This window comes from Trichechus manatus, unplaced genomic scaffold (assembly GCF_000243295.1).
Source record: "Trichechus manatus latirostris isolate Lorelei unplaced genomic scaffold, TriManLat1.0 scaffold00212, whole genome shotgun sequence".
NCBI lineage: Eukaryota > Metazoa > Chordata > Mammalia > Sirenia > Trichechidae > Trichechus > Trichechus manatus.
This window is the reverse complement of record NW_004444148.1, coordinates 2,154,234-2,171,209: the sequence shown is the minus strand read 5'-3', so window position 1 is coordinate 2,171,209 and position 16,976 is coordinate 2,154,234. Positions and strand designations below refer to the sequence as shown.

At 40.9% G+C, this 16,976-nt stretch overlaps 1 protein-coding gene across 1 annotated transcript in view; it reads right to left on the bottom strand.

Annotated features, from left to right (window-relative positions):
- GHR (growth hormone receptor) overlaps positions 1 to 16,976 on the bottom strand; it is a 163,206-nt gene that overhangs the window by 25,472 nt on the left and 120,758 nt on the right. Inside the window, exon 3 of the mRNA XM_004388441.3 lies at positions 8,735 to 8,864. Coding sequence (XP_004388498.1) covers positions 8,735 to 8,864 — 130 coding nt within the window. The remainder of the gene's footprint in view (positions 1 to 8,734; positions 8,865 to 16,976) is intronic.

The window sequence follows — 16,976 nt, the reverse complement described above, 5'->3', positions numbered from 1 at the left end:
TTGTTGCAGCCACTGTGTCAATCCATCTCATTGAGGGTCTTCCTCTTTTTTGCTGACCCTCTACTTTACCAAGCATGATGTCCTTCTCCAGGCACTGATCCCTCCTGATAACATGTCCAAAGTATGTGACACGTAGTCTCACCATCCTTGCTTCTAAGAAGCATTCTGGCTGTACTTCTTCCAAGACAAATTTGTTTGTTCTTTCAGCAGTCCATGGTATATTTAGTATTCTTTGCCAACACATAATTCAAAGGTGTCAATTCTTCTTCGGTCTTCCTTATTAATTGTCCAACTTTCGAATGCATATGAGGTGACTGAAAACACCATGGCTTGGGTCAGGTGCACCTTAGTTTTCCAGGTGGAATCTTTACTTTTCAACACTTTAAAGAGGTCTTTTGCAGCAGATTTGCCCACTGCAATGCGTTGTTTGTTTTTTTGATTGCTGCTTCCAAGGGTGCTGATTGCGGATCCAAGTAAAATGAAATCCTTGACAACTTCAGTCTTCTCTCCCTTTATCATGATGTTCAAGAGCAAGTTTCTGTTTCTTTGTAACTCCCACCAAATGACTGGTGAGACTATGCAGATGAGGGGCTTGTGGCCCACCAATGGGATTAGATAGCTTGATAATAATATAAATAAGGTGCATAGCACCCTTGTGGGGGTGGGACTATGCAAATATGGTGTATAGGACCCTAATGAGGTGATTGGTCACTTCTGCCACCCAACTAGGCTTAAAATAAAGCCATCCAAGAGGTGGGAAGGGAGGATCTCACCATCACCAAGAAACAAGAGCCAGGAGTGCAGCATATCCTTTGGACCCGCGATTTCCAAGCTGAGAACCTCCTAGATCCAGGAGACAGAGAGAGAGAGAGCTGTTACACTGCAGACGGCGAGAAGCAGTGGCAGAGAAAGGGTGGCAGCAGAGGCAGGAGACTGACAGGAGACGGCACGGTGGGCTTTTCAGCCCACAGAGTGAGAAAGCTGAGTGCCTCCAGGAAGGAGGCTTGCTAGTGGAATAGGGTGCCTCCTGGCACTTGGTGAAGGTAGGTTTGCTGATCCACAGAGCTAGAGCTGAGCTTCTTCGGGCTGAAGCTTACTGGTGGAGTGGGGTGCCTCTGGATACTTATCAGCTGATCTAAAAGAGCTCTGCAACACTTGCCTAAGCCTGGCAGATGCTTGGCTGAGCAGCCAAGGGCCAGAGGGAGACCTGCCTGTGGGCACTGCTGAGAATAGGCTGTCCTGATTGAAGAACTGAATCCTGAGCATTCCTGAACCTGAATTGTAACCTGTTACACTTCCCTAATAAACCCCATAACTGTGAGTATGGTCTTTGAGTTCTGTATGGCCATTGCAATGAATTATTGAACCCAGTAGAGAAATAGAGAACAGTTGTGTCAGAACTGGTAAAAAGTTTGGAGGGTGGAGGCATGTCTGGCTTTGGTATCAGCCTTGGGCTATTGATTTTGACTCTTCTTCCCCTTTGTGAAGTTAGAGGAGGTCAGACGCCTCCACCATGCCATTTTTACACCAACTTTTGCATTCCAATCACCAGTAATTATTGATGCATCTTGATTGCATGTTTGATCAATTTCAGACTGTAGAAGTTGGTAAAAATCTTCAAATTCTTCATCTTCGGCATTAGTGGTTAGCGTGTAAATTTGGATTATAGTTGTATTAACCGGTCTTCCTTGTAATTGTATGGATATTATCCTATCACTGATAGTGTTATACTTCAGGATAGATCTTGAAATGTTCTTTTTGACAATGCCAACAGCATTCCTCTTTAATTTCTCATTCCCAGCATAGTATACCATATGATTGTCCAATTTGAAATGGCCAATACCAATCCATTTCAGCTCACTAATGCCTAGTATATTGATCTTCAAGCATTCCATTTCATTTTAGATAGCTTCCAATTATCCTTGATTCATACTTCGTACACTCCACGTTCCTATTATTAATGAATGTTTGTAGCTGTTTATTCTCATTTTGAGTCGTGCCACATCAGCAAATGAAGGCCCCGAAAGCGTGACTCCATCCATGTCATTAAGGTTGACTCTACTTTGAGGAGGCAGCTCTTCCCCAGTCGTCTTCTGAGGGCCTTCCTGCCTGAGGGGCTCATCTTCTGGCACTAAATCAGACAATGCTCCACTGTTATTCATAAGGTTTTCACTGACCATTGTTTTCAGAAGTAGATTGCTAGGTCCTTCTTCCCAGTCTGTGTTAGTCTAGAAGCTCAGCTGAAACCTGTTCACCATGGGTGACCCTGCTGGAATTTGAAATGCTGGTGGCATAGCTTCAAGCATCACAACAACACGCAAGCTACCACAGTATGATAAACTGATAGACGAGTGGTGGATAACAGTATTATAAAAAAATAAAAACAAACAAAAAACAAACCCATTGCCGTAGAGTCTATTCCAACTCAGAGTGACCCTATAGGACAGGGTAGAACTGCCCCATTGGGTTTCCAAGGAGTGGATGGTGGATTTGAACTGCCAACCTTTTGGTTAGCAGCCCTAGCTCTTAACCACTACACCACCAGGGCTCTGGATAACAATATGCCCATTGCTATCGAGTCGATTCTGGCTCATAGCGACCCTATAGGACAGAGTAGAACTGCCCCACAGGGTTTCCAAGGAGGGGCTGCTGGATTCGAACTGCCGATCTTTTGGTTAGCAGCCCTAGCTCTTAATCACTATGCCACCAGGACTCTGGATAACAGTATAGGGGATATCAAATGTATTTAGGATAATTGATAGTTTTAAAGTGAGAAAACTCAGAATTCCAAAATGTTCTGAAATTTTGGGCCAGTTCTTAGCAGGGCCTGATTTGGAATAGGGAGGTTAGTTTTGCAGTGTTTCACACAATTTCTCAACTCTGGCATGTCAGCAGCCTGGTCCCCATGGGGACCGTGTGGAAAAATCATGTTTGGATTATCTCAAATCCATTAGCTCCACAGGACAAACAACTTAAAGCACTTATCTTAAATCAAGAAATGCTTGATCAAAAACACAACTCCCCACCCCCTTATCATTTAACCAAACTTGAATTTTATTTTAAACCAATATATAAAACTTACATATTAAACTATTACAGTTACACAAAAAGTCCAAATGGATTGATAAAACAGATACTCTGTCGGCTGCTTACAGAGGATTGAATCTGTATAAAAGCGACTAAGGCCAATTTATAGAAGCTTATCTCCTCTTCTCTTACTCCCCAAAGCTAAATATTTTAGCTTCACTCTCAGACAATCTAATGAAATAGAAGGAGAGAGACAAGTAGAAAGAGACTATCAATAAAAAATATCAGAATAAAGATCAGAAGAAATACTTTCCACCTAAAGGTAACCAATTGGAAAAGAAATAATAAACATAAAACATCATTTATATATTAAGGACCACTGTTTTCATTATACACAACTCATGCATTTTAGGCTTAAAATTTAATCTTTTTCTTAGAAAGAAAGAAAAGAAACAATGCTTTTTTTCCCTTTTAATTTGCTCCACAAACTTGCATCTAAAGTAAGCTTTTTAAAAAAAGGCCACAATAATTTTTGTGGAGGGCATAGTGTGGGAGATGGCAGAAGTGGAGAGGGATACATCCATAGTGACTCAGGGTTCACTCATCCATGTCCTTTGAAAACAGGCATCTGCATGCTAGGGACCTAGAGTAGAGCACCCTTGATATGCTGCCCAGAGCCTCCTCTTGCCATGCCTGTAATTTGCATTTATGTTGAGTCTCTTCCAAGCTCAAAGCCTGAACTTGGCATGGTCTTCATCTCAGGGGCTGCAGAGAACTGTCCAGAATCAGCTGCCGTAATGAGCTGAGGCTGCCCCTCTGCCAGCTTACCTGGCAGGGAGCAGATCCAAGCAAAGCCTCTGACTGCCTTTGGCTCTGCCCTCTGCTGTCCTGTTGACAGCCTATTGTCTTTAAAGTCAGTCTGATTTAGATACCAAAGATAGGCCAGGGAGCTGAAAGCTCAATGCATCACTCCTTCCTGCCTCCACTGACTCCAGCAGGGATGAAATCATATCACCTTTTGTGCGTCAGGGACGGGGAGGCATAATTCTATAGCTCCAGGAGTTGCCTGGCAACTGAATTCTAAGAAACAATGATGAGAGTCAAAAAGTGCATGTGTATTGTCATCTTTGGGTAAGTTGGTAATGAGAAGTCTAATGCAAGCGTACACTGATCAGTGAAGTCTAGTCCTAATATTCCTAATACTTCTGGGCTATGGACTCGAGGCACTTTTGCTTGTTGTTGTTGTTAGGTGCTGTTAAGTTGGTTCCAACTCACAGTGACCCCACGCACAACAGAATGAAACACTGCCCGGTCCGACGCCATCCCCAAAATCCTTGCTATGTTTGAGCCCATTGTTGCAGCCACTGTGTCAATCCATCTTCTTAAGGGTCTTCCTCTTTTTGGCTGGCCCTCTACTTTAGCCTCTTTGCTAAGATATTTAGGATAGCTTTATTTTTATAAAGAAAATATTTTATAGAGAAAACACAAAATACTGATTTTCCAAACTTGAGCTAGCACTCAACCATGGTAGTTTAGGTGCCTAAGGATGTGACAATTTTTTCTCCCTGGGATCACAAACTCCACTAGGGAACAAACTAATGACATTCTTCTGAATATGTACAAGATTTTCCCTCCAACTGGTCAAACTTTCAGTGACGTCTTTGTTAGTACCGAGCCTGTGTTTGGATTAGGGATGTGGAAAGCCTGGGGTGTGCAGCAGAACCTCGTAAGCAAAGTGCAGTGGCTCTGATGGATGAGGGTAAGGGTCAAATATATATTTGTGACATTTCCATATCTTTGGATTTATCTTTTGGCTTAGGTTCAAATTTGGTGAATATTAGCGTGGTGAAAAACATATTTCCATAAAGTGGTCCAGCTTAAAAGGTTACTCTGTTGTTTCTCTATTTATTCTTTACAAATAATTGTACAAATAATTTATGTTACTTGTTCTGCTTGAGCTGGCTTTCTGAGCTGCTGAAGCAAAAACATGAGGATTGCACCTACAAAATCTCTCTCTTCATTTACAAGTGATATAATGAATTCAACACATATTCAAAAGTATTACCAAACATATTAGTTCCCTGTCTGAATGCATTTATACAAATCAGTTTTGCGTATTGGACTCTATCTCTCTGCAGGATCAGCCTTAAAGAAAAAAAAAATGTATTCAGTGTTCACCCACCTCATCTCTGTGTGACCTTTGAGGGTATATCCAAGGGATCTCTTTCATACCGAGAAGGTGGACAAGCCTGGTCCTGATAACCAACTGAAAGTATTTATTTGCAAATTAAGTACTCAGCTCTGCATTAAAAATGGATGTATAGCATATTAATAATCACAAACAGTAAAGAATCAAAAATCATTTCATAGTGCAGAAACTGGAATTCTATATCATTATTTTCATTATTATTACACAATCAATAATGATGAGAATAGCATTTATTGAGTACTTAATGTCTTAGCTATCTAGTGTTGCTATAACAGAAATACCACAAATGAGTGGCTTTAACAAACAGAAAATTATTTGCTCACAGTTTAGGAGGCTAGAAGTCTGAATTCAGGGTGAAGACTTGACTCTTCGAAACCTAAGAGGCTGTGGCTCCACCCTTTGAGATCTAGGAGATTGTTGCCCCACTCTTTGAAATGGAGAAGGCCTTGCTTTCCACACTCCTTCCAATAGTTCTACTGATCTCTGAGCTGTTCCAGGGATGGTTCTTTTCTTTTCCTTGAAGACAACAGATGTAGCTCCTTTGGCCAGTTTCCTGCCTGTAGAATTCCAAGAGGCAGATAACATTCTCTCCTTTCGTTCTTTCTCTTCCCCTTCAGTCTAAGTTGATCGGTTTTCTGCTGTGGTAGTTGGTTAGATCCATCAGTCTCAGGCTTAATCTCTTTAACAAAAGATTGTGTAGCCATGTCCTTGATGAAAATTCTAGGACAAGTGTCCTTAGTTTGTACGACAGAATTTTCCTAATCTTTAAGTTTTGTTTTCAATTTGCACAGTTCATTTTTAAGTCCGTCTCTTTCCTCTTGTATTTTACTATAAGCAGCAAGGAGAAACCACACTATCCCTTTAAGATCTTGCTTAGAAATCTCCTTATCCAGATAGCTAAGTTCATCATTTACAAGTTCTACCTCCCATCAAACATTTGAACATAATTCAGACAAGTTCTTTGCCACTGCATAAAAAGCATTGCTCTTCCTTCATTGTCCAATCACATGTTCATCATTTTCTTTTAAAGCCTCACTAGAAGCACATTTATCATCCAACATTCTGTTGCTAGAGCCTTGTGTATTCTCTAAGACAACAGAGACTTTCTCTATAGCTTTCATCACTTCCTTCTGAGCCTTCACCAGAATCGCCTGTAATGTCCATAATTCAACCAACAGTCTCTTCAAGGTAATCTAGGAATTTACTAATAGGCACCTTAAACCCCTTCCAGCCTCTATCGATTACCCACTTCCAAAACCACTTCCACATTTGGTATCTGTTAGAATAGCACCCCATTCTCGGTACTGAATTCTGTCTTAGTTACCTAGTGCTGCTTTAACAGAAACACCACAAATGGGTGGCTTTAACAAACAAATTTATTTTCTCACAGTTTAGGAGGCTAGAAGTTTGAATTCAGGGTGCTGGCTCTAGGGGAAGGTTCTCTGTCTCTATGTCAGCTCAGACGAAGGTTCTTGTCTCTTTTGAGCTTCTGCTCCTGGGCAATCTTCATGTGGCTTGGCATCTCTCTTCCCCTATCTCTGCTTACTTGCTTGCTTGTTTAATCTCTTTTATATTTCAAAAAGGATTGACTCAAGCTACACCCTACACTAATCCTGCCTCATTAACATAACAAAGACAGCCCATTCCCAAAAGGGATTATAACCACAGGCCTAAGAGGTTAGGATTTACAACACATATTTTTTGGGGACATAATTCAATCCATAACACTTACTATGTGCCGAGGACTGTGCTAAGTGTCTTTCATGTATTATTTAATAAATTTCTCACAAAAAGCCACAAGGCCAGGATTGTTCTGTCTACTCTGCAGATTAGGAAGCCAAGTTGGGGACAGACTGACAAATCTGTCCAGTGTCACTCAGTGAGTGAGGGCTGGAGCCAGGCTGGAATGCTGGCTTGTTGGCCCTAAGCCCTTTGTCTTAACTGCTCGCTGAATTTACTTCCTGCTCCCCACTCCTTGGAAGGTAGAAGGCATCATGTTCTAGAGCAACGTGAGCCTAGGATTAAGTCCTCAATAACTTCATTTCTTGGCCTAGGCCTTTCTTGGGTTTGGTGTGGAAAAGAGGAAATGATGGAGTGTTTGAGCCTAAAATTAAAAAAAGTTAAAAAGAAAAAGGTACAACGTAAGAGTAAATGGAAGTAGAAATAATGCCAGGTGAGGGATTAGAATAAATTATTGGGTGGTGATTACACTGAGATCTCTGTTTCACTCTTTCCCTGTTTCTCAGAGGACCACTCGCAAAAATGGAAAAGTATTACAGTCCCTTATTGAATGTAATTAATTTAAAGGAACACAGTCTATTCTCTACATAGCAACCAAACAGAGTCTTTTAAAACACATATCTTTAAAAAAATTCCAAAGTTTTCCCATCACAGATAAAGTAAAATCCAAAGCCCTGCCATAGCCTACAAAGCTTGGCACAGCCTGGCCCAGGCTAAGCCTCTGATCCCTTCCCATATCACACTCCCCGTCTCCCACCCTGTGCCATCCACGCTGGTCTCCAGCACACCTGGTCCTGCCTCAGGGGCCTTTGCACGTGCATTTTCCTCTGCTTGAACAGACTTTCTCCCTGATTTTCACATAAAAAACCAAAACCAAACCCGTTGCCATTGACTCATGATTCTGACTGACAACAACCCTATAGGACTGAGTAGAACTGCCCCATAGGGTTTCCAAGAAGTGCCTGGTGGATTCAAACTGCCAACCTTTCGGGTAGCAGCCATAGCTCTTAACCACTAAGCCACTAGTGTATCCACAGCCTCCCTTATTACACGTTAGAGGCCTCCTCTGAACTCTTCAGCTAAAATATCATCTAACCCCTCTAAACACACTCACTTACACACTCTTACCCACACTTTCCCATACTCACTCACACTCATGCATACTCTCATGCGCACGCACACGCTTACATATACCCCAGCATACTCACACTCTCACCCACACTGCCACGCGCTCACTGTCTCACTCACGTGCACTCATGCACGCTTTTGCACGTAGTCACACACACTCTCACATATACTCATACACATACACTGTGACCCACTTTCATATGCTCACTTTCTCACACTCATGCCCACGCACACACACTCACACACACTGTCACCCATATGTTCACGCACTCACTGTCTCTCACACTGACACAGTGCTAGTCTATTTTTGGCTTTACTTCTCTTAATAACCTGTATTACCAGCTGACATTATTTTACTTATTTAATTTTAGTTGTCTGTCCCCTCCCACTGTAAAGGAATCTCCATGCGATCATAGACTTTATCTTTTTCATATCACTGCTGTATCTCTAGTGCCTAAAACAGTAACCAACACATAGTCAGGGCTTACTTAATATTTTTTGAATAAGAATGAATGAATGTATTTAGGTCGCCAAAATAAATCACTTCCATTCCTACCACTACATGCAACTCAGTATATTTTAATCAGTAAATCAAAGGATAGAAAAATCAGAAAGGCATGAAGCCTGCACCTTCTAATATAGAATAGCTGTACGGCTCCTGGGCTCCTTAAATTGTGATGAACCCCATTGGTCCAGTGGCATGAAAATGTCTCTAGTTCAGGTGAACGGCACTTGGTGAATTGAGGCTTCCCAGAAGAATCTGCAGAATAAAAAAAAAAAAAAAAAAAAAAGGCAAGGCTTGAAATCAGGAGGGTAATGTATGGTCCTAATGAAACACATATTTAAAAAGGCGAAGAAGAAACTACAGGGACGAAGCCAGCATATCAGCATATGCTGTGTCTAGGAAGTGATGCCAGCGTCTGTTTTCCTTGGTCCAGTTTCAGAGCTTGTTGCCTGCCAGCTGTTTCCTTGTCAGTCCTTGATTCTGGGGACAAACAGTTTGCTTTTTTTTTTTTTTTTTTTTTTTTAATTGTATTGTGCTTTAGGTGAAAGTTTACAACTCAGGTTAATTTCTCATTCAAAAATTTATACACATACTGTTTTGTGACATTGGTTGCAACCCTCAGAATGTGACAGCATGCTCCCCTTTCCCACTCTGGGTTCCCTGTTCACTCGTCCAGTCCCTGTTCCTTCCTGCCTTCTCGTCTTCCTTTTGGGCAAGAATTGGTCTCGTATATTTGATTGAACTAAGAAGCACGTTCTTCACATGTTTATTGTTTGTTTATAGGCTAATCTTGGTCAGCAAAGTGGGCTTCAGAAGTGGTTTCAGTTCTGAGTTAGAGAGGTGTCCGGGGGCCATAGTCTCAGGGGTTCCTCCAGTCTCTGTCACAACAGTAAGGCCGGTCTTTTTTAGCAGTTTGCTTTTATTTCAAGCATTATTTCTTAGGACTGCTTTAAGAAACCAGAGCTGGAGACAAATATTTGAGTATGGGCAATTTATTTGGAAGATGATCCCTGGAATCTGAAGCAGGGGAATGGAGAGAAGTGGGAAGGGATGGGAGAACAGCTACTAAAGTGTATGTTATTGACTGGTTACCGCAGTGGCCAGTTGGGACCCACAAGTACTGAGGCCCCCAGAGGAGCCATGTAGAAGGTGCTTCCCCATCTCCTACAGAGGGATGGGAGGCCAGGACATTTATCCAACAACTCCCATCATCCACTGGTTGAAGGTTGCTCTTGGGGTGTTAATTCCCATATGTGTCTAGGCTGCTCCTGTACATGGGCTGAGTGTCCTTGCCTACCTTGGGAAAAGCCTAAGCAGACACTGGAAATGTGCCCTGCAATATGCCTGCCAGCACTGCCCACCATGGCTGCACTGAAATCAGGTGGGCCAATGGAATGTGGTGTGGGGACCACAGCGTCTAATCCAGGGCCATTTCTATTTTTATAGATTTTGAACAAGTCACTGATATTTGCATTATCTTTAAAAGGTTCAGTCAGTAAACTCACTAAATAACTGCTAACTCTGAAACAACTTATGCATATCTACGCGCCAATTCTAACTTGGGGAATGGAGAATGCCTCCTATGATCAAGATCTTGGCCAAAATTCCTCTGCACCTATGAAATTTGCAACAGACAAGTCTGAGGCAAAGCAGATTTTGTATGTCAATTCTCATTGACCTTCTGACTTCCATGGCCATTTTGGAGATGGTCAAGCTGTTTTTATTTTCCCCATATTTTTGGCTCCTAATTTGATTAATCTTCAGTTCAATTGTAAACTTAATGTACTTGTCCTCTGATCTAAAACGCTCATTCTTGGGCATTAGGGAGGCTCTCAGTCTTGAAGTATCTTTATGAGTACTTCAAAAGATAATTTAAAAATAAACAGGAAGCAAATAAACACAAAAATTCCTGATTCCAAGTTCGAAGTATATAACCAAAACATGCCTCTTTTTCCTCTGGGAACAAACTCACATGGCACAGGAAGTCACAAACCTTCAGTTCATCATTCAGCCATTCATTCAATGAATACTTATTAAACCTCTATTTTGTGCCAGGCACTGTTCTAGGCATAGACAACGAACAAAACTGATAAAGTCCTAGTTCTTATGGAGTTCCACTCTAATGGAGGTGTGGGAGGCAGGGATCCTATGAAGAAAAATAAGCAGGGTAAGAAGAGATGATAGGGCTGGGAAATGGGCATCCTTATTAATGTAGCAAAGAAGTGCAGGCCAGCACCTATTATACAGTAACGTACCTGGAAATGTTCCTTTTCCCATTAGCTGAAGGACTGAAAACATTATTTTTAGTTTTTTCCAGAAGATTGGTGATTATTAAAATATATTTAAACCACAATTATTTTAAGGCCTGTAGACTTGAGGAGACTATTTCACATTCTAACTGTTCTTTTGCACAGAAGGTAAGAAGAGGAAATGTACTGCATTCGAAATCAAGAGGTTTGAGTTCTAATTCTTGCTCTGCCAGTATTTAGCCTTGACTTTTCCAAGCCATTTGGGCCTCAGTTTCCTCAACAAAGAGGCTGGAATAAATGAGATTCAAGGCACTTTACAACTTTAGTTTTACATTTAGGTGACATATACAGCCATTAACAGGAAAGTACAGAACCCAAACATAATTTTGGCATTTGAGCTGAAACAACCAGAGAACACAAAATGCAAACCCTATTCATGTTCCTATATCACCTGTGTAGTAGGCCTGCCACACAATGTCAAGAAAAATGAACCCAGATTCAAAATTTGAAACAGAAAGAAAAAAAAAATTACTAACTGAAAAAGAAAACCCAAAAACTCAACTTAAAAAAAGAACTAATTTGAAACACATTTTACTTGCTTAAACTTAGTATTCTGTTTCCTTTTAACTCCATATGTATAGAAAGCCTCATATTATCATCTCATTTTAAATAAGAAATTCATGGTTGTGGTGCTAATGTGATGAAGTGTGTGGAATATTGATACAGATGGAGTATGGTAAACCTATATTTTTCTGCCTTTGTCTTTCTTTGCCTGCCCTCTCTTCTCTCGTTCCCTCCCTTCTTCCTCCTTCCTTGCATTCACATGCTTTCCTTCCTTCTCTCTTTTATGGATGAATATGTGATGTTAAGTGTTGTGGCAGGCAGCCTCTAAGAAGGTCTCCAATGATTGCTGCCTCCTTGCATTCACGGCCTTGTGTATTTCTTCCCCTTGAGTAACCTGCCTCTAATCAACAGAATGTGGCAGTGCTGAAGGGAAGTTACTTCCATGATTAACTTGCAAGAGATTGTGATTGTCATCTTACTATCAGATTCTCTCTCTTGCTGGTTTTGATGAAGCAATCTGCCACGTTGGTGAGGCCCACATAGCAAGCGATGAGAACAGCCTATGGCCAATAGCTAGCAAGAAGTTAAGGCCCTCAATCTAACAACCCTGGAGGAACTGAATCCTGCCAACAACCACATCAGTGAGTGTGGAAGCAGAGCCTTTCCTAGCCCAGCCTTCAGATGAGACCGCAGCCCTGGTAGGCACCTTGTTTGCAGCCTCATGAGAGGCCCTGAAGCAGAGGATCTTGTTAAACTGGGTATTGAGATTTCTGACCTTCAGAAACAATGAGCTGATGTTAATATATAAACTATGTGGATATTTGTTAATGGATTAATTTGGAGGAAGGGTAGGGAATATTATTAACTGTACTAAATATCTGAATGATATAGATACAGAATAAATGAATCTAATATATCAAAAGTTGAAAGCAGTGTCCAAGAATGAAATGAACTACTTTTTCTCTGCAAATAGAAGCATGGCAGTGAGTGTGGGAACCTGAGTAACTTCAGGAACTGTAGCGCTGCTGGCCACTTAGCTCCTCCTAGTCACCTCCTGCTACAGCTGCTACCATTGTTGCTGAGGGCAGCCAATATTCCTGAAGTCTAGCTTCTTAGTGTCACCCTGAAGTTTTCCCAGGCTGAGAGGTATCAGCATTACCTTAAATGAGCGTCTCTCTAGCTATCTCTGAAAATCCTCCTAGAAACTTGCTTTCTAATTTACCATGAAGACAATAAATCGCTATATAGACTCTCAGATCCTCTCTGATGAGCTACCCATGAACACACAGTCATTCCTGAACTAGTAATACTTCCTGCTCTATTGTGAGCTTTTAGCCTAAAGCTGGGAGAAAAACCTAGACAGCATAGCTCAACATCCATTTATAGCATCTCTGAAAAGAATGCAATCAACAAGAGAACCACTTTTGGCCCTAAATTAATTTTCATTATGAAAAATGAGTGTTCCAAAGTAAATGGATACACATTCTGAGGAAATGTTACTATTAATACTGCTAAGCACTCGAAAATCTTGGCAATAGATTTAGGATACATATCCTTTTCCTATTTGGATCCTTCATTTTAGAAATGGGGATTTTGACTTTGTAGCTATACATTTATTTTAATTATTATTACTATGTGGAAGGCATCCCGGTGAACACTTTACGTACAGAATATCATTTAATCCTGATAACAATTCTAGAAGGTGAACAGTCATTTTCACTTTGAAATGAGTGAAACTTGAGTTTAGATAAGTTACGTGAGTTGCCTGTGGCTCTACTGTTGAAGGTCCCCACATGCCTGTCAGTTTGCCTGTGCTATATGGCTTGTGCATTGTTGTGTTACTAGAAGCTATACTACTGGTATTTCAAATACCAGCAGGGTCAACCATGGTGGACAGGTTCAGCAGAACTTCCAGACTATGACAGACTAGGAAGAAGGAATTGGTGGTCTACTTCTGAAAAAACTGGCCAATGAAAACCTCATGAATGGCAGTGGAACAGTGCCTGGTACAGTGCCGAAAGATGAGCCCCTCGGGTTGGAAGGCACTCAAAATACAACTGGGGAAGAGCTGCCTCCTCTAAGTAGAGTTGACCTTAATGATGTGGATGGAGTCAAGTTTTGGGGACCTTTATTTGGTGATGTGGCAAGACTCAAAATGAGAAGGAACAGCTGCAAACATCCATTAATAATCTGAACGTGGAATGTACAGAGTATGAATCTAGGAAAATTAGAAGTCATCAGAAATAAAATGGACCGCATAAACATCAATATCCTAGACATTAGTAAGCTGAAATGGACTGGTACTGGCCATTCTGAATCAGACAATCATATGGTCTACTATGCCAGGAATGACAAATTGAAGAGGAATGGTGCCGCATTCATCCTCCAAAAGAACATTTCAAGATCTATCCTGAAGCACAAAGCTGTCAGTGATAGGATAATATCCATATGCCTACAAGGAAGACCAGTCAGTATGACTGTTACTCAGATTTACGCACCAACCACTGATACAAAAGATGAGAAAATTGAAGATTTTTACCAACTTATGCAGTCTGAAATTGATCAATCATGCAGTCAAGATGCATTGATAATTACTGGTGATTGGGATGTGACAGCTGGAAACGAAGAAGGGTTAGCAGTTGGAAAATACAGCCTTGGTGATAGAAATGACGCCAGAGATCGCATGATAGAATTTTGCAAGACCAACTACTTCTTCATTGCAAATATCTTTTTTCAGCAACATAAACAGCGACTACACATGTGGACCTCACCAGATGGAAAACACAGGAATCAAATCGAGTACATCTGTGGGAAGAGATGATGGAGAAGCTCAGTATGATCAGTCAGAACATGGCCAGGGGCTGACTGTGGAACAGATCATCAATTGCTCATATGCAAGTTCAAGGTGAAGCTGAAGAAAATTAGAACAATCCACGGGAGCCAAAATACAACCTTGACTATATTCCACCTGAATTTAGAGACCATCTCAAGAACAGATTTGACTCAAGGACATCATACATAAAGAAAGCAAAAGGTTATTAAAAAGAGAGGAAAGAAAGAAAACCAAAGTAGATGTCTTAAGAAACTCTGAAACTTGCTCTTGAATATTGAGTAGCTAAAGCTAACAGAAGAATTGATGAAGTAAAAGAGCTAAACAGAAGATTTAAAAAGTGCAGCTCGAGAAGAAAAAGTAGCATTATAATGAAACGTGCAAAGACCTGGAGTTAGAAAACCAAAAGGAAAGAGCATCCTTGGCATTTCTCAAGCTGAAACAACTGAAGGAAAAATTCAAGCCTCAAGTTGCAATACTGAAGTATTCTATGGGGAAAATACTGAACAATGCAGGAAGTATCAAAAGAAGATGGAAGGAATACACAGAGTCACTGTATCAAAAAGAATTGGTCGACATTCAACCATTTCAGGAGGCAGCATATGATCAAGAATGGATGGCATTCAATGAAGAAGTCCAAGCTGCACTGAAGGCATTGCAAAAAACAAGGCTCTAGGAATTGACAGAATACTAATTGAGATGTTTCAACAAAAGGATGCAGCACTGGAGGTGCTCACTCACCTATGTCAAGAAATTTGGAAGACTGCTTCCTGGTCAGCTGACTGGGAGAGATCTATATCTGTGCCCATTCCAAAGAAAGGTGATCCAAGACAATGTGGAAATTATTGAACAATATCATTAATATCACACACAAGTAAAATTTTGCTGAAGATCATTCAAAAGCAGTTGTAGCAGTACATTGACAGGGAACTTCCAGAAGTTAAAGCTGAATTCAGAAGAGGAGGTGGAATGAAGGATATCACTGCTGATATCAGGTGGATTTTGGCTGAAAGTAGAGAATACCAGAAAGATGTTTACGTGTGTTTTATTGTCTATGCAAAGGCATTCGACTATGTGAATTAGAACAAATTATGGATAACAGTGCAAAGACTGGGAATTCCTTAACACTTAATTGTGCTCATACAAAACCCGTACAGAGACCAAAAGGCAGTTGTTCAAACAGAACAAGAGAATACCGAGTGGTTTAAAATTAGAAAAAGTGTGCATAAGTATCCTTTCAGCATACTTATTCAATCTGTATGCTCAGCAAATAATCCGAGAAGCTGGACTATATGAAGAAGAATGCAGCATCAGGATTGGAAGAAGACGCACTGCCAACCTGCAATATGCAGATGACATAACCTTGCTTCCTGCAAGTGAAGAGGACTTGAAGCAGTTACTGATGAAGATCAAAGACTATGGTATGGATTGTACCTCAACATAAAGAAAAGAAAAATCCTCACAACCGGACCAATCAGCAACATCATGATAAATGGAGAAAATATTGAAGTTGTCAAGGATTTCATTTTACTTGGATCCACAATCAACGCCAATGGAAGCAGCAGTCAAGAAATCAAACGACATATTGCATTGGGCAAATCTGCTGCAAAAGACCTCTTTAAAGTGTTAGAAAGCAAAGATGTGACTTTGAAGACTAAGGTACCCATGACCCAAGCCAGGGTATTTTCAATGGCCTCATATGCATGTGAAAGCTTGACAATGAATAAGGAAGACCGAAGAAGAACTGACACCTTTGGCGGAGAATATTGAATACACCATGGACTGCCAGAAGAACGAACAAACCTACCTTGGAAGTAGTACATCCAGAATGCTCCTTAGAAGCGAGGATGCTGAGACTTTCTCTCACGTACTTTGGACATGTTACCAGGAGGGAACAGTCCCTGGAGAAGGGCATCGTGCTTGGTAAAGTAGAGGGTCAGCAAAAAAAGGAAGACCCTCAACACAGTGGCTGCAACAAGGGGCTCAAACATAACAATGATTGTGAGGATGACGCAGGACCGGGCAGTGTTTCGTTCTGTTGCACCTAGTGTCGCTATGAGTTGTAACCAACTCGATGACACCTAATAACAACAACATACTGTTGAAGGTAGCAAAGATGAGATCAAAGCACAGGTCTGGGTAATTAAAACCTAGATTCTTAGCACTAGCAAAAAAAATACTAACTTTTTGTTAAGCAATTCTCTCTCCCTTCTCACAAGATTTACAGAAGGGAAAAATAATGCTCAGATGTTCTCTGTAATTTGACTCTCAGGAAAAAAAACCCTGATAAACCCCAAGAGCATCAAATTTCAATAGTGGCTGCACATTGGAATCAACTGGGGAGCTTTGGAGAATACTGATGCCCTGGCTTAGTCTCAGAGGTTAGAATCAATTTGTCTGGGTTGCAGCCTGGGTATCGAGATTTTTAAAAGTTTTCCAAGTACGTACAGTATGTAGCCCAGGTTGAGACTATTGCTATAGAGAAATAAAGTGATACGTAAGCACTAACCGTTCGGCTTTCCTCATTATTAGATTCCTTGATCAGTTCTAGCAGACCTATGTATCAAGAATGAACACTTGGTGTAAACTCCTGTGAAACTAGTTCAGGAGGGTGTGGGAGAATATGGATATTAGTTATCACCTCAGAAGAGTACAATAATACGTCATGATGAATGGCTGGGGCACTAAGAGATAATTTAAATACACCTACTCCTCACTTATCGA